Here is a 19021-nt window from a genome sequence, read left to right on the forward strand (position 1 = left end):
ACCCCACTTCCGTGGCGTTTTCTATGGTGATAGCGGCCATTTTGGATGGTGACACATGGGCCCAGCATTGGAGGATGGGGGAGGTGTGTTTAGAGGGGTCTGGGTGTTTTGTGGAGGGTGGGGGTGGTGTGTTTAGCTAGGTATACAGGGGTGAGGTGTTGTGGGGGTGAGGGTGGGGTGTTTAGGGATGGTGGGGATGGTGTGTTTAGGTCTGGATACTGACAGGGGTATGGACATCCGGGTATAGCTGTAGAACTTCTCTGGGTGTCGTCTAAGGTCCTGGTAGAGGGTCTGGAACTCTCCCTTCCTTTGCCTTCTCATGAGTAGAGGGTGCACCCACCATCTCCTGCGAGGAGCACGCTTCCTTCCCACATAGTAGTAGGTAAAAATTAAAAAGGAGACAATTCCAAGGTAAAATGAGTAAAAATACACTGGATCCATGGTCCAAACTGCAGTCTCTCTATCCAAGGATGGTCTCCACACGTCAGGCTGTCTCCAACAATGACTCCAGCGCTTCTGCAGACCTCCCAGACCCCAGTAATTTATATAGTCTTTATCTGTTTAAAAAACTGATCCGGATAGCTACCGGATCCGTAACGGATGAAAATCCGGATGCAAACGGACCGGATCCTGACCGGATCCGGATTGCAACCTGATGCATCCGGACCGGATCGGGACATCTGGTCCATTTTGGTAAAAACCGCAAATGTGAACCGGGCCTAATAGGTTGAGGCTTTTATTAGCATTATATGTTTTTTCTCTGTTGCAGGTGCTTCTCCTTACCCTGGTGTACAGATTGATGAGGATTTCTGCTGCAGACTAAAGGAAGGAACTCGGATGAGACCACCAGAGTACTGCACTCCTGAAATGTACAAGAATGTTTATTGACTTTTCATAGTATAAAGTGTACCCTGAATATGATCTGTGTTATAAAGCAGCCAGTACAGAGCACAGATAGATAGATAGTGCAATTCAAGACTGGCACGGTCAAGACTCACAATTATTTTGTGGCCTCGGCTGGGGTAAGTATGTGAGAGGAAATACTCAGTGGCATAGCTACAAACTTCGGGGCCCCCGATGCAGAATTTGGACGTGTGCCCCCCCCTACATTAAATAGCCAGGACTAGGTGCCGCCAGTGTAAGCAGCCAGGAATAGGTGCCCCAGCATAGGTAGCCAGGAGTAGGTGTCCCAGTATAGATAGCCAGGATTAGATGCCTCAGAATAGATAGCCAGGGATAGGTACCTCAGTGTAGATAGCCAGGATTAGATGCCTCAGTATAAGATAGTCAGGAGGAATAGGAGCCACAGTATAGATAGCCATGATTCAATTCCTCAGTATACATAGTCAGGAATAGGTACCTCAGTATAGATAGCCAGGATTATATGCCTCAGTATAGATAGTCAGGAATGGGTACCTCAGTATAAATAACCAGCATTAGATGCCTCAGTATAGATAGTCAGGAATAGGTACCTCAGTATAGATGGTCAGTAGGAATAGGCACCTCAGTATAGATAGCCAGGAATAGATGCCTCAGTATAGATAGGAATAGCTACCTCAGTATAGGTAGCCAGGGTAGCCAGGCGGAGGGGGGACGCAGCGGCATGGACCAGCAGCGGCTGAGAGGTCATCAAATACTCACGCCGCGATCCACGCGCTGCATCTACTAACTTTTTCCTGTTGTTGCGTTCCATCTCGTAGTAAGAGCGTCCCTTCGGGATGTAGATGCAGTGCATGGATCGTGGTGAAGTTAGTATTTGAAGACCCTTCAGCAGCAGCACATGGGGAGGATGGTCCCCTGCTGCGACCGTGGTCCCTACTCCCCTGCAAATACTGATCGAATATGAGGGCCTCACATTTGGGCTGTAATGCCAACAAAAGAAGTATATAGCCATTAAAGGATAACTGTAGTGAGAGGGATATGGAGGCTGCCATATTTATTTCCTTTTAAGCAATACCAGTTGCCTGGCTATTCAGCTAATCCTCTGCCTCTAATACTTTCAGCCATAGGCCCTGAACAAGCATGCAGCAGATCAGGTGTTTCTGACAAATTTAGACAGATATGACAAGATTAGCTGCATGCTTGTTTCTGGTGTGATTCAGACACTTCTTTAGGCAAATAGACCATCAGGGCTGCCAGGCAACTGGTATTGCTTAAAAGGAAATAAATATGGCAGCCTCCATATCCCTCTCACTACAGTTATCCTTTAAATCACTAAAAGCAAAGATTTCACTACAGATAGCTGAAAAGGTTTTGAGGACAGTAGAGGTCAGGAACAGAAATATCTGGAAAGAAAATTTAAGTACTTTTATAAAACATACCTAATGTAGCATTTTACCCATAATTCCCTGTTAGAGCAGGCACTTTGTTCTTATGGCCAATCAGTTTAAATGTTGGCCCTCTTCCAGGTGTTTATAATGCACTGATTCCTGTACATTAGTGTTTCACAAGGTACCGTAATCTACCATAATTACTGCCTGTGCCCTTTAAAGGGAACCTTAAAGTGGATCCAAGGTGAACTTTTACACATTGCACAATTGTGTTCCTTTCCTATTGTTTATAGGGTATTCCTCAAGCCAAATACTTTTTTTGTTTTTGTTTTAATACTCTAATTCCCTATAAACTAAAAAAGCCACGCCCACAGGTTTTCAGAGAGCCAAGGCAGTAGTAAGGGCTCATGGGAGCTCAGTCTGGGCAGGAAGAGGGGGAGGTGTTACTAGCCATTGATTTTAGAGGCAGAGGGGAGGAGGGAAGAGGAGAGGGGATTAGGCTGATGGCTCAAGATACAGATAAGCCTGCCTCTGTGTAATGTTTACAAACAACATGGCCGCTGTCATTGTATCACAGGAATAAATAATAATATTCTATTAAAACTGTTTGCAGCTAGATTTGCTGTGTAAACCATCTAAACTTTAGGTAATATATATAGACAAGTTACTTGTTATAGTTAGTTTTTCATCTCGGATCCGCTTTAACTGAGAGGGATATGGATGTTTCCTTTTAAACAATTCCAGTTGCCTGGCAGCCATGCTGATCTCTATGGCTGTAGTAGTGGCCTAATCACACACCTGAAACAAGCCTGCAGCTAATCCAGTCGGACTTCAGTCAGAGCACCTGATCTGCATGCTTGTTGAGGGGCTGTGGCTAAAAGTATTAGAGACACAGGATTAGCAGGAGAGTCAGGCAACTGGTATTATTTTAAAAGGAAAACTTCTTATCCTTCTCAGTTTAGGTTCCCTTTAATGAGGGCAAAGAGCAAATAGTGCCTACTGTGGTTAACATCTTATTTACGCCTGGGTACATATATTTCTTAGCAGTACCCCATCATTAGATATCCTTAATTTTTTAACTAATTACGTTATGTAAAGGCATGTTTCACAGGCACACAGCACTGGCAGAAGCCTTGTGTAAGACCAATATAAAATGTCTGTGAAATATACCTCTATGTGATAACTAGTAATAGGTTTGCTATTTCTCTCCTAGATACCAGACAATGCTAGACTGTTGGCAAGGAACCCCAACAGACCGACCTACCTTTACTGAATTAGTGGAGCGCTTGGGAGATCTTCTCCAGGCTAACGTGCAACAGGTTTGATGGGGTTTTTTTATGAACATTTTTTATTTTTTAAGCACTTTCATCTGATGTCTTTATATAACCAGATATGTATAAGAATTAAGGCTCATACACATACATGATCAAAGTCATCTGAGGCAGCCGCTGATGACCGCCTCAGCCGATAGACGTGTGTGTACATTGCCCCCAGAAAACCGCTCTGCAAGTGATCTGCCCGGTGGATCAACTTGCCCTAGCGATGGCCAACTACACTGTCCTTGTGCTCCCCCACCCACCGCATGATGTCATGTACGTGCTGCTTCATCTCCTGTTGGTCTTCCGCATAGCAACAGAGCGCATCGTCAGCTACACAGCTGACTTTGCAACTGTCAGTGTTGGTCCAGCGAAGTTGCATGTGTGACATCAGTCAGCAATGTATACAGGCCATTAAATACTGCCCTTTACAAAATCCAAAAGTGAGAAACATATGCTCACCATTAATTTGGCCAACTTAGTGACTTTTTGTTTGTTTTGCCTTTTGAAGTAACTGTGAAGGATACATGTATTATCAACGATTTTGTTTTCCCCTCAATCCAACTTCCAGCTAATTAGTATCTTGAAAATGGTGTAAGCTGTCTAATGTATTCTGTATAGACTGTATATTCTATGTAGACTGAATATTCCCCAACTCAACTCTAAAATATACCTGAAGTCTCAACAAAAAAAAAAAGAATAGTTATATACTTACCTCACTAGTAAGAATCCTCTGGTTGATCCTGGACCCTCCTGCAGCTCACCTATCTTGCGTAGGAACCCTTTTAACTGTTCAACTCAGTGCAAGTCAAACAGGTTTCATCGGGACATGCTCCCAGTTATGGACATGTGCATCTATACTGAGCATATGTGAGCAAGGTCTGCGCATGCCCAGTAGAAAAAAGCACTTGTGAACTGAGGAAACAAGCCATGCACAAGAAGTTTTGTTCTACTGGGCATGCATGGACTTTACTTGCATGGGAGCAGGGCCAGAATAAGTCAAATAGGTAAAGAAAGTCCATATGCTGGATCGGTGGGCTTGAGGGATGGTCCAGGAAGCCTCTGGACCACACAGAGGCTTCCTACTACTGAGCTAAGTGTGTTATTTTTTTCTTTTGAGATTTCATGTATACTTTAAGGTTGTCTGCTTTAGCTAGCTGGCATCTGAAACTGTAGGTAGTCACAACCAATTACAACCAGTAAGGAGAAAATGAGCTCTATAACAACACAATGGCAGTCGTTTTTATTAAATAACAACTTCCAACTGTTATAAGACAAAGATAAACTCCAGCAAATGGGATTTTTTTCAATAGAGCATCGAAAGTTGTAACTACTGTCAAATTGCTATTAAGGGCCTTAAGGGGCCCATACACTTAACGATTTTCCCGCTGATATACAGCAGATTCGATCACTGTGATCGAATCTGCTGAGAAATCGTTGCGCAAAAGCTGACCGAACTATCGATTTCCGTCCGAACTCGGTCGATCCGTCTGTGCGGAAGATTTCGCTCGATTGCCAGCGGGTCGGGAGTGCGTCGATAGCGGCGTTCGAATGTCCGACGACCGACGCTAGCGGCAATACTTTACCTGATCCGGCCGGCGCGTATCCCTGCTGTCACCGCTGCTCCTTCTCCGGGCTCCGGCAGGCTTCACTTTTTCCTGTCCCGACAGGAAGTTTAACCTGCCTGGCGTTCTATTAAGATCGCCAGGGAGGCTGCGGGAGGGTTTTTTTTTAATAGAAAAAAACTATTTCATGCAGCCAACTGAAAGTTGGCTGCATGAAAGCCCACTAGAGGGCGCTCCGGAGGCGTTCTTCCGATCGCCTCCGGCGGCCAGAAGTAACACGGAAGGCCGCAATGAGCGGCCTTCCGTGTTTCGCTTACCTCGTCGCCATGGCGACGAGCGGAGTGACGTCATGGACGTCAGCCGACATCCTGACGTCAGCCGCCTCCGATCCAGCCCTTAGCGCTGGCCGGAACTTTTTTTTTCCGGCTACGCTGGGCTCAGGCGGCTGGGGGGACCCTCTTTCGCCGCTGCATGCGGCGGATCGCCGCACTGCAGCGGTGATCAGGCAGCACACACGGCTGGCAAAGTGCCGGCTGCGTGTGCTGCTTTTTATTTGAGCCAAATCGGCCCAGCAGGGCCTGAGCGGCAGGCTCCGGCGGTACTGGACGAGCTGAGCTCGTCCAGACCGCCCAGCACGTTAAACAGTAGAGCGCCCTCTACTGTTTAAACTACCCCGGACAGTAAGTACAGTGAAGCTGCAGCCCTGGAGCCCAGAGCGGAGAAGAAGACAGTGGAGACCGGGGGACTCGCGCCGGCCAGATCAGGCAAAGTATGCAGGGGGGGGGGGGGGGGGCGGCGGCAGCGGCAGCTTCACAGAAGGCAGCCAGACAATCCCTCTCTGATCAGATTCGATCAGAGAGGGATCTATCTGTTGGTCGATCTGATGGCAAAACGACCAGTGTATGGCTACCTTTACCCTTATTTCTTATGCATTGATGTTGGTTTCACACTGCTCGATGTTGGGGACCGCACTGCCAAAACCAGGCTTTTGGGGAAAACCGTGTTAGTATGCGGTAATCCCTGTCAGGCAGCCAGCCAAGCAGGAAGTGACCCTCACTTCCTGTGGCTGAAGCAATCACATGCGAGGAAGCGTATTGCTATTCCACCGGTGGCATTCATTTTAAAAATACATGCGTCACCATAGACCTACATGACTTCCGGTCCACTGTACGTCACCTCAGGAGCTGCACGGTAACGTAGGTATAGCTTGCATTAGATAGGGTACTTCCGTCAGAGCGCAACGCACTGCAGGCAATGTGAACTACCCCATAGACTTATATGGCCCTAGTTGTAGGCTGCGGCAAATTGCCACACCGCGCCAGTGTGAAAGGGCCCTAACACGTATTGTCACCAAGGTAGAAAGTGAGGTAAAATCTTCCCATTCAGAATACACAGACAACTGTAAAAACTTGGCAGAAGTTTTTCCTGGTCAACTTTATGAAAAGGTCACATTGTCCCTGTTACAGTGATTTCCCTACATTTTTATGAAGGGATGGGATTTCTCTCCAGCAGGGACACAAAAAACTATAATAGAAACTCAAAATAGGCTCCATACTTTCTCTGCTCTGTGTAATACTAAAGCAATGGTTAACGAAAACATTAAAATAGAAAAACTGCCAGCAATATCCCATCATAAGAGTCATTTGCTTTCTTCAGACCGCTTATCTTATGAAGATCTGATACAGTGTTAGCAACTGATTTCAAGTGCTTTATAGATTATAGTCTAAATGCATTTCCTGTCTTTTGCAGGAAGGAAAAGACTATATTCCACTGAACACTGCTCTACAAGCTGATGGAGACATAAATGTGAAACCTGGAAGTGCAGAACACAGTGTGAGAAACTCCATGACTCGGTGGAGCACGCTGGAATCTGGGTAAGATTATAGTGACAAGATACTTATGGACTGAACTCGCAGAAATAGGGACTGTGTGTCTAAGCTGCATAAATATGGCTAGGTAGTGCAGAAACTAAGGACCAGGGCTCAACCAAACAATGCTTTATAGCAGGTTTTTCTTTATTTTAGAAGCAAAGTAACAACAGAACACCGTTACGAGCCCGAAACCTCATACCGATGTTACTCTGCTTCTAAAATAAATGAAGAAAAACCTGCTATAAAGCATTGCTTGGTTGAGCCTTGTTCCTTTCTGCACTACATTGGATTGTTTGGGGAGTGGTGGTCTTCTTTTGTCCAGGGGCTCCCAGCTGCAATGTGGAGGGCCAGTGGGAACACAGTTTTTCCTAAACATGGCACTATAATATTGCCTAATATACCTGCTTTATATGTCCAGTGCTGTTTTCTCCCTCATTTAACATCCAATGGCCTCCTTTTGTTTAGGTAGCATAGTGCCTTTAGCAGCCAGTACTTCATGATCTCTGGACCATGATAGCCTCTTCAGTTCCCCATTTTCAGCTTGCAAACTTGTCATACACCTTCTGGTCTCCTGTGACTGTGAAGTGTATCATTAGCATGCAGCCTACATCTCTAATAGGCATCCCTTAGCCTTGTGTGGCATCTCCACAGTGAAGCTGAAGTACCCGGCCAGTGTGATGGGATCCAGATAAGTGATAAGTTACATCTTTTTCCCTCCTTAGCTGTGTGCATATGGGAGAAAAGAGCACATCACCGGAAGAGCTTTATTCATAAAAACATTTGTATTTCTATTAGGCCTCTTTTCTATGGACTGTTGATAGGCAGTGAAATGCATCACAAACTCTCACAACTGCTCACTGCTGCCTAGTAACTGCTTGTTCCTGCCTGGTATCTGCTCACTGCTGCCTGGTAACTGCTTGTTGAGCACACAGTTCAACAGTCCATGGAAAAGAGGCTTTACATTTGTGGATTACCAACATATTCATGTAAACCAGGCACCAGGTGCAATTCTAAGTGTTTTTTTTAAAGAAAATTTTTATTGAGCATTTTTAATTTTTACAGTAGTGCTCAGCCAGCTGACCGACACAAAAACACATAGACATACAATAACTAAATCTATCTGTTGCAGAACAGAGATAACCCCCAAACCTCATTCATGTCACAAAAGATGAGCTTTCACCTGCTCAGCCCTCCTCCCGTCACAGCCTCAATCTAGGTCACTGCCCTGAGCACAGTGCTGGGCCGAAATTACGCATGAGCGTAATTACGCATCGTAATTCAATATAAATTTACGCGTAAGCGCTATGCGTAAATTACGGTCTTAAGCGTAATTATTTACGCGTAAGCAGTAAAGTGGTATCGTAATTACACTGTCTACCGTAATTGCTAGGTATGCGTAATTTTACGAACACTTACGCGTAATTTTACGCGTAATTACTAACGTACTAACATCCTAAGCAACCAATAGTATCTTCTCCCGCCCTTCAGTATAAGCGTACGTTTTGACGCATACGAATGATATGTACGCAATAACTGTCACATTCACTGCTATTGCGTACATATCGTCCGTATGCGTAAAAAAATACGCATTAATGGGTATTACAGCACTACGCGTAACATCATAGTGTAAGCGCCTACATTACGGTGTCCTTACGCGTAACTGCGTAAGTTTACGCGTAATTACAGTGATGTACCGTAGATAATTTCCTACGCCGTAACCGTAAATGCGTAATGCGTAATAGCGTAAAATTACGCGTAATGATCCGTAAGCGTAGATTTTTCCATTACGACCAGCACTGCCTGAGCATCAAGCCACCTCCACCAAACTTTCTTACATTTCTTAATGGCTTTGCGCCTGTCGTAGACCCCTTTCATAATAGGCAGCTCCTTTTGAATATAGGCATTCCTAGCATTTTAATGAGGTTTGCAAAGCTGCATACAATTCAGCCTTATGGTTCCATTTTAAAGTGCAGTGTAAAATATGTCAGTGCTGTATAAATATTCAAATATTTAAATAATCAGTACTTGTGACTCATGTTGCACCAGTTTGCTACAGCTTTTAGGTTCATATTTAGTTTATACACTGTAAAATGCCATTTTTGTAATTGGTTTAATCCCCAAGCAATATGTAAAACTGTTTTAACCTATGTTGCTATTATCAGCACATAATGCTCACTAACTTAGCTTTTCACTGCAAAGTGTTTTCTTTCATATCTGAGCATAATTAGTGGCATTTTTTTATTCGTGGCAAACAAATAAAACTTTAAGGCAGTGCTGTCCAACCGTCGGCCCGTCGGCCGCATCCGACCCGCCAGGCCTCCTGCTGCGGCCCCCCTGCCTCCTGCTCCATGCTGTGGCTGCGCAACTTTTATTTATTTATTTTAAAAATAAAAACCCTTTCCCCCATGCTGCGGCTGCAGACTATAAATATTTGCAGCCTCCCTCCTCTTTGTTCCCCGTGCTGCCGCCTCTAACACACATTAGATCGGCAGGGGCGGCAGCAGAAGATAGGAACCAGCCACACCAGCCCATGACAGCCGCACGGGGGACTTTACGTGCTGGACGTGACCGATGATGTCACGTCCTCCATTCAAATTCCCCGCCGGCTGCCATGCGCCGGCCTGACTGGCTCCGATCTCCTGCCCTCCGCTGCCGATCTGAGGTGAGTTACTGGCGGCAGTACGGGGAACAACGACGGGAGCGGGGGTGTGCAAATATTTTAGCTCTGCGGGCAAGCTGGATGCATTTTGTGGGCACAGCTGTGGGCAAGCTGGATGCATTTAAATTCCCCGCCGGCTGCCATGCGCCGGTCTGACTGGCTCCGATCTCCTGCCCTCTGCTGCCGATCTGAGGTGAGTTACTGGCGGCAGCACGGTGGACAACGACGGGAGCGGGGGTGTGCAAATATTTTAGCTATGCGGGCAAGCTGGATGCATTTTGTGGGCACAGCTGCGGGGCAAGCTGGATGCATTTTGTGGGCACAGCTGCGGGCAAGCTGGATGCATTTTGTGGGCACAGCTGCGGGCAAGCTGGATGCATTTTGTGGGCACAGCTGCGGGCAAGCTGGATGCATTTTGTGGGCACAGCTGCGGGCAAGCTAGATGCATTTTGTGGGCACAGCTGCGGGCAATCTGAATGCATTTTGTGGGCACAGCTGCGGGCAATCTGGATGCATTTTGTGGGCACAGCTGCGGGCAATCTGGATGCATTTTGTGGGCACAGCTGCGGGCAATCTGGATGCATTTTGTGGGCACAGCTGCGGGCAATCTGAATGCATTTTGTGGGCACAGCTGCGGGCAATCTGGATGCATTTTGTGGGCACAGCTGCGGGCAATCTGGATGCATTTTGTGGGCACAGCTGTGGGCAATCTGGATGCATTTTGTGGGCACAGCTGCGGGCAATCTGAATGCATTTTGTGGGCACAGCTGCGGGCAATCTGAATGCATTTTGTGGGCACATCTGTGGCCAATCTGAGTGCATTTTGTGGACTAATCTGTGGCCAATCTGAGTGCATTTTGTGGGCACAGCTGCGGGCAATCTGAATGCATTTTGTGGGCACAGTTGTGGGCAATCTGGATGCATTTTGTGGGCACATCTGCGGCCAATCTGACTGCATTTTGTGGGCACATCTGCGGCCAATCGGACTGCATTTTATGGGCACATCTGCGGCCAATCTGACTGCATTTTGTGGGCACATCTGCAGCCAATCTGAATGTATTTTGTGGGTAAATCTGCAGCCAATCTGTGTATTTTGTGGATAAATCTGCAGCCAATCTGTGTATTTTGTGGGTAAATCTGCAGCCAATCTGTGTATTTTGTGGGTAAATCTGCAGCCAATCTGAACGTATTTTGTGGGTAAATCTGCAGCCAATCTGAATGTATTTTGTGCGTAAATCTGAAGCCAATCTGAACGTATTTTGTGGGTAAATCTGCAGCCAATCTGAATGTATTTTGTGGGTAAATCTGCAGCCAATCTGAATGTATTTTGTGGGTAAATCTGCAGCCAATCTGAATGTATTTTGTGGGTAAATCTGCAGCCAATCTGTGTATTTTGTGGGTAAATCTGCAGCCAATCTGAATGTATTTTGTGGGTAAATCTGCAGCCAATCTGAACATATTTTGTGGGTAAATCTGCAGCCAATCTGTGTATTTTGTGGGCACATCTGCGGCCAATCTGAATGTATTTTGTGGGTAAATCTGCAGCCAATCTGAATGTATTTTGTGGGTAAATCTGCAGCCAATCTTTGTGTATTTTGTGGGTAAATCTGCAGCCAATCTGAACATATTTTGTGGGTAAATCTGCAGCCAATCTGAATGTATTTTGTGGGTAAATCTGCAGCCAATCTGAATGTATTTTGTGGGTAAATCTGCAGCCAATCTGAATGTATTTTGTGGGTAAATGAGCAGCCAATCTGAACATATTTTGTGGGTAAATCTGCAGCCAATCTGAATGTATGTTGTGAGTAAATCTGCAGCCAATCTAAATGTATTTTGTGGGTAAATCTGCAGCCGATCTGAATGTATTTTGTGGGTAAATCTGCAGCCAATCTGAATGTATTTTGTAGGTAAATCTGCAGCCAATCTTTGTGTATTTTGTGGGTAAATCTGCAGCCAATCTGATTGCAGTTTGTGGGCAAATCTGCAGCCAATCTGAGTGCATTTTGTGGAGAATCTGCTGCCAATCTGGTTGTGGGGAAACCATTTTGTGGGGAAATCTGCTGCTAGATTTTTTTTTCCCGGGGGGGGGGGGGGGGGGGGGGTTAGACTGTTTCGGTCTGCCGGCCCTCCACCGTGTGGTCTGAAAAAAAAACGGCCCTCCATGCCTGCGAAGTTGGACAGCACTGCTTTATGGCAATATAAACAAAAAAAAAGAGATAAAAAGAAGTACATATGACAGTTAACATTATCATAGATTTGTTTAGATTTATCATCTCCCATGATGCTGTACACAGTAATAAACACATACAGTATAAATGTGGTAAAAACATAAACAACATAAGTGTTACAGAGACAGATACTAAACATGTCTAATAAAACATACAGCAATTACAAGAAACAAGAAGAAGAAAATCTTATTTCTTTTATATCCACGGATAACCTCCCTGTGCATAGACCAAAAGCTATTACTTTCCGATTGGCTGATCCTCCAATGTGCCACTGTCACCCGGGGTGGGTGCAGAGTGCGCTGCAGACCGTGCTACATTGTGTATCGTTACCTGCCCTTGCTCCGGATTGCAATCTCTTGTGTCCTCTGCAGCTTCTGAATTGGCCATGTATGACCGCAGAGAGTCTGGAGCTCTAGTGAACAGTTCCAAAAGTTGCCTGAGAACACTGGAGGATGCAAGCTAGAGTGAGGACAGGTAGCCATACATAGCGAAGCATGCTCCGCAGTGCACTCCAGCCCCCAAGCATTTCACTAGTAGGATGTAACTTGCAGATAGGTTAACCCCACCCCCACCTAACACCCTAAATTTGGGTGTCAAAAGTCAGCCTATCCGTTGTGATATATAGTAATTGCTACATGTTTTCATAGACGTGGCCTAAAGTAGTCACCGAAAATTGCAAAACGCATTTTGCATTTTGAGATTTTCACTATGACGAAACGTGGGTAAAATGCAGCAGAACTACGATTGTCTTTTTAGAAAATTGAAAACACATTCATTATAAATGCATTCCCACGATTCCAATTGTAACTTTGCTTGCGTCTAGAAAATCGTAAGCCTTTTCAAAAACAAAACGGAACGCATCTGGTATGAAAGGGCCCTAGTTTACCTCCTCTGTATGTTTCTCTTACTTTCTACAGTGGCAAGGAAGATTTTAATAAATGTCATGTTTTTTTTTCTCTATCCTTGGTAATATTCCAGGACAGTTGTGTTTGTAAGTTGCGAAAAAGAACTCAAGTAATTATACTGAACCCTGGAATGAAAGCTTTGCTGGATAAAACTGATTGGTGTACAGTTTCCTGCTAGTAGCGGTAACATATGATAGCAATTATTTACATTTGAACACTGCACTCATTTACAGATAAGTTAGGAAGGATATCAAAGAAACGTGGGTGTTGGACTCACCCTGTGTCTCATCGTCTTTTTCAGAAACAATAACAAGAATCGACCACTGAGTGTGAAGACTTTTGACGAGGTGCCAGTGGGAAAGGACAGTGTGCTCAATGAGGTAAACAGATTTGCAGAAACAAAAATGACTGGGGTGAACAAATTCCTGCTATCCACAAAAATCCAGCAGGGATTATCACACAGCACAGGCATCTAGTGAGAACCCGGAAACCTGCTCCCAGAAGGACATCTGGCCATAGGAGTGACTAAAACATTGACACATCAGGGACTTCTGTACAATGTGGGACTCTTTGATGGAAAAGTAAACAGGCCTGTAATTTACTCATTAAAAAGTAGTTAGTGTTGTTTATTGAACTACAAAGTAAGCATGTAACAAGGTAAACAGTGAACTACAATAACATATACCAGTATATTAAACAGTGAACTGCGATAACATATATATAACACATACTAACTCTCACTAAGACTTGAGTTAATTAGATTTTTACTGGCTGCTGTTGGTTCATTGTTCTTTACATATTTCACTGCTCTTTTCGCTATTTTTGTTCTGAATATGCTCTTACTAAACATGGTTAAAGTGTACTCAATTTGGTATTAAACTTAATGGAAACCTGAAAGACTGAAAAAAAAGTGTTTCTCTTACCTGGGGCTTCTGCCAGTCCCCTGCACCCGCAACATTACCAGATGATCCTCATGTCCCCCACCGCAGCTCACTTCTTGTTCTGGCAGTCACCGTCCACTGCATCCTTGTTCGCGCTCCAGTTGCTGGTAGCATACTGTGCAGGTGCAGTAGATATTTTCTTGTACTACGCCTGCACTGGATGCTCCCAGATACGGGAGTGTGTATGAGGATGTGCACGGCCTGGGTCGTGCAGGCGCAGTAAAAGTCGACTTGTAAATCGTCTAGAAAGAAAGTGAGACGCGGCAGGGAACCGGAGCATAATTTGGTAATGTCGCAAGCACAGTGCAGCTGTAGAGGACTGGTCCCCGGTAAGCGTAACATTTTTTTTTTACAGTCTTCAGGTCTGCTTAAAAAAGGTGAGAGTGTTCCCATGTATATGAATGAGTGTACTTACTCTGTTTTCCTTTACCCCATCCTCATAAGTATAGTGCAGTAATCCCTCTATCAAGCTGCAGGCAAATCCAACTGTCATAGCAGTCGCCTAGAACTTGATGGAGCTGTCCACCCCAACTGCACAGTGATATGATTCCCCACTCACCTTCACCTCATTGTACTAGCTTTCTTTTCTCTAACTATAACAAGACATTTTATTTGTCTAACTAGTGTACCATGAATCATGCTTCTGTAATTCCTTTCCTTTCTGTAATTCGCGGATCTGTGAGAGGTAACAACACTCCGCAAAATCATATCAAATGACAAGGTCAATGGGGAGCTTCCCCCCATAATTCAGGTTAGCTCTCTAACTTGTAGCTCTACATAAGCTGATTAGCAATGTCCAGGTAAAGCTGTAGACCAATACTGTGTTTGCATTGCAGGAAGGGGAATCTGACAGTGGGATGGTGCTGTCCTCAGTGGAAATGAAAAATCTCAAGCGTCAAGAAACACGATCATGGCCATTTGGAATTATTGCCCATGCGTAAGTGAAGTTGATCGCTATTTCACACGGTTGGGATTTATTATATATGCAGATATTTATTATACATGTAAATAGCACAGAGTTACCAGAAAATCCAATTGCCAATTTCACCTATGTGATGGCTGAATGAATAGAGCCTCGCTCAGGCAAATAATAGCTGGAGTGAAGTTTGCACTGTGGAGCTGTCTTTCAGCACCACAGCACTGCTATCTCACTCCATTGTAATCCGCGCATTCACCGTACCTTTTCCAGACTCGACGCTAACCGCAAAAACAGTGCCAGTCGCCCCGACAGTGTTGGGAACCCTAGGGCTCTCCTAACATCTACCACCACTACAGTGCATGGCACCACTGGCACCGTCACTCCTGCTGCTGCGCTTACATGCTCCCTTGTTGTACACGTGCTCTCAAGGGAAAGATATTGGTTATCAAATGATGTTGGTACACACTATGTAATACCCTTGATAATCAGCAGTGGAGTCTATATGCCTGAGGTCTTCCATTAGTATCTTTTCACTTTGTTTGACAGAGTTTCCACCATAAATTATTTAGCGATCCATTGTTTGCTGGGCATTTTTAACAATCCCCATCTAAGGTGGTGTGTTTGGGGCTTTATTAGGAATCTGTAATCTCGGCTACCAGATTATTTTATTCATTAAAAGAAATTTCCATAAGATCCTCTGAACGTAACATTGTTAACCTCGTTAGGTGAATAGAAAATATTGATGGAGCTGAAAAAAAACAGAGACTTTGCAGCCAGCCAAGAGGCTATAGGGTACTGTAGACTAGTGTTGGGCGAACATCTAGATGTTCGGGTTCGGGCCGAACAGGCCGAACATGGCCGCGATGTTCGGGTGTTCGACCCGAACTCCGAACATAATGGAAGTCAATGGGGACCCGAACTTTTGTGGTTTGTAAAGCCTCCTTACATGCTACATACCCCAAATTTACAGGGTATGTGCACCTTGGGAGTGGGTACAAGAGGGAAAAAAAATTAGCAAAAAGAGCTTATAGTTTTTGAGAAAATCGATTTTAAAGTTTCAAAGGGAAAACTGTCTTTTAAATGCGGGAAATGTCTGTTTTCTTTGCACAGGTAACATGTTTTTTGTCGGCATGCAGTCATAAATGTAATACATATAAGAGGTTCCAGGAAAAGGGACCGGTAACGCTAACCCAGCAGCAGCACACGTGATGGAACAGGAGGAGGCGCAGGAGGAGAAGGCCACGCTTTGTGAGACACAACAACCCAGGCCTTGCATGAGGGCAAGAAGCGTGCGGATAGCATGCTTTGTACCGCCATGCAGTCATAAATGTAATAAAGATAAGTGGTTCAATAAACAGGGACCACGCGGCAACGCTAACCCAGCAGCAGCAGACGTGATGGAACAGGAGGAGGCGCAGGAGGAGAAGGCCACGCTTTGTGAGACACAACAACCCAGGCCTTGCATGAGGGCAAGAAGCGTGCGGATAGCATGCTTTGTACCGCCATGCAGTCATAAATGTAATAAAGATAAGTGGTTCAATAAACAGGGACCACGCGGCAACGCTAACCCAGCAGCAGCACACGTGATGGAACAGGAGGAGGCGCAGGAGGAGAAGGCCACGCTTTGTGAGACACAACAACCCAGGCCTTGCATGAGGGCAAGAAGCGTGCGGATAGCATGCTTTGTACCGCCATGCAGTCATAAATGTAATAAAGATAAGTGGTTCAATAAACAGGGACCACGCGGCAACGCTAACCCAGCAGCAGCACACGTGATGGAACAGGAGGAGGCGCAGGAGGAGAAGGCCACGCTTTGTGAGACACAACAACCCAGGCCTTGCATGAGGGCAAGAAGCGTGCGGATAGCATGCTTTGTACCGCCATGCAGTCATAAATGTAATAAAGATAAGTGGTTCAATAAACAGGGACCACGCGGCAACGCTAACCCAGCAGCAGCAGACGTGATGGAACAGGAGGAGGCGCAGGAGGAGAAGGCCACGCTTTGTGAGACACAACAACCCAGGCCTTGCATGAGGGCAAGAAGCGTGCGGATAGCATGCTTTGTACCGCCATGCAGTCATAAATGTAATAAAGATAAGTGGTTCAATAAACAGGGACCACGCGGCAACGCTAACCCAGCAGCAGCAGACGTGATGGAACAGGAGCAGGCGCAGGAGGAGAAGGCCACGGTTTTTGAGACACAACAACCCAGGCCTTGCATGAGGACAAAAAGCGTGCGGATATAGCAGCAATGCTTTTTGCCGCCATGCAGTCATAAATGTAATACAGATGAGAGGTTCAATAAACAGGGACCGGAAACGCTACACCATCCCAGATGTTCATTGGTCATGTTACTTGGTTGGGGTCCTGGAGTGTTGCGTAGTCATTTCCAATCCAGGATTGATTCATTTTAATTTGAGTCAGACGGTCTGCATTTTCTGTAGAGAGGCGGATACGCCGATCTGTGACGATGCCTCCGGCAGCACTGAAACAGCGTTCCGACATAACGCTGGCTGCCGGGCAAGCCAGCACCTCTATTGCGTACATTGCCAGTTCGTGCCAGGTGTCTAGCTTCGATACCCAATAGTTGAAGGGTGCAGATGGATTGTTCGACACAGCTACGTCATCTGACATGTAGTCCTTGACCATCTTCTCCAGGCGATCGGTGTTGGAGGTGGATCTGCACGCTTGCTGTTCAGTGGGCTGCTGCTGCATGGGTGTCAGAAAATTTTCCCACTCCAAGGACACTGCCGATACCGTTCCCTTTTGGGTACTAGCTGCGGCTTGCGTTGTTTGCTGCCCTCCTGGTCGTCCTGGGTTTGCGGAAGTCAGTCTGTCTGCGTACAACTGGCTAGAGGAGGGGGAGGATGTCAATCTCCTCTCTAAAGTCTCCACAAGGGCCTGCTGGTATTCTTCCATTTTGACCTGTCTGACTCTTTCTTCAAGCAGTTTTGGAACATTGTGTTTGTACCGTGGATCCAGAAGGGTATAAACCCAGTAATTGGTGTTGTCCAGAATGCGCACAATGCGTGGGTCACGTTCAATGCAGTCTAGCATGAATTGAGCCATGTGTGCCAGAGTCCTACCAGAATCCTCATCATCCTCTTGTGAGCGTTGTGATAGTTGTTGTGATGCATCATAGTCGTCACCTTCCTCCTGGTCTGCTTCTGCTGACCATTCGCGTTGAATTGTGGAAGTCCAACGTGCACCGCTCTGGCCCTCGTCAGTGGTGGCATGAAATTCCTGCTCCAACTCCAGCTGTTCCTCCTCCTCTTCTTCGTCATAGCTGCTGGGGCCAGCGTTCCCTGAGGCGGATGGCCTGATGTTGGTACCATCACGCTGATCGTTTTCTCCTTCAGATTCCCCCAGTTGCATCATGACAGCTGTTTCCTTGATTTTTAACATCGACCTCTTCAGTAAACACAGCAGTGGTATGGTAATGCTGACTGAAGAGTTGTCACTGCTCACAAGCAACGTGGATTGCTCAAAATTTTGGAGGAGTTGGCAGAGGTCCAACATGTTGGCCCAATCGGATCCACAGAAGCTTGGCAGCTGTCCGGATGCGCCTCGGTACTGCGCCGTCATGTACTGGACCACTGCACTCTTCTGCTCACAAAAGCGTGCTAGCATGTGCAGCGTAGAATTCCAGCGCGTAGGGACATCACACAGCAAGCGATGGTGGGGGAGACTGAAGCGCTCCTGCATCTTGGCGAGTGCCCCCGAAGCAGTACTGGAATTTCTACAATGTTTGGCCACTCGACGCACCTTCAACAGAAGATCGGCCACGCCTGGGTATGTCCTCAGGAACCGCTGAACTACTAGGTTCATCACGTGCGCCAGGCAAGGGATGTGTGTCAGCTTAGCCAACCTTAAAGCGCGAATGAGATTACTCCCATTATCACACACAACCATGCCCGGTTTCAGGTCCAGCGGTGCCAGCCACAAATCCGTCTGTTCCTTTATTCCCCTCCAAATTTCCTCCCCTGTGTGCTGCTTATCCCCAAGGCAGATCAGCTTCAGCAACGCTTGCTGACGCATGCCAACAGCTGTGCTGCACTGCTTCCACGATCCTACTGCTGCTGGGTTAGCGTTTCCGGATGAGGTACAGCTTTGAGATGCGTTGGAGGAGAAGGAGTCAGAGAGGTAGGTGCTGCTGTTGTTATCCAGTGGGAGGGACGGCGGTGCAGCTGTTTGCGGCGTGGGCAACACCCGCGCCGTAGCAGGTGAGGAATCGCTGCCAGGCTCCACAAGGTTCACCCAGTGCGCGGTAAGGGAGATGTATCGACCCTGGCCGAACGCACTCGTCCAGGTGTCAGTGGTGAGGTGAACCTTGCAGGCAACGGCATT

General features: G+C 46.2%; 1 protein-coding gene across 3 annotated transcripts in view; it reads left to right on the forward strand.

Moving 5' to 3' along the window:
- The window catches only part of LOC137527130 (vascular endothelial growth factor receptor kdr-like), a 318768-nt gene that overhangs the window by 285686 nt on the left and 14061 nt on the right, over positions 1–19021 (forward strand). For all 3 annotated transcript variants that reach the window (XM_068247550.1, XM_068247553.1, XM_068247551.1), the window contains 5 exons: positions 770–869; positions 3484–3589; positions 6901–7025; positions 13116–13194; positions 14592–14692. In XM_068247550.1, the coding sequence (XP_068103651.1) occupies positions 770–869; positions 3484–3589; positions 6901–7025; positions 13116–13194; positions 14592–14692 (511 nt within the window). The remainder of the gene's footprint in view (positions 1–769; positions 870–3483; positions 3590–6900; positions 7026–13115; positions 13195–14591; positions 14693–19021) is intronic.

The sequence above is a fragment of the Hyperolius riggenbachi genome, chromosome 8 (genome assembly GCF_040937935.1).
Source record: "Hyperolius riggenbachi isolate aHypRig1 chromosome 8, aHypRig1.pri, whole genome shotgun sequence".
Classification (NCBI taxonomy): Eukaryota; Metazoa; Chordata; class Amphibia; order Anura; family Hyperoliidae; genus Hyperolius; species Hyperolius riggenbachi.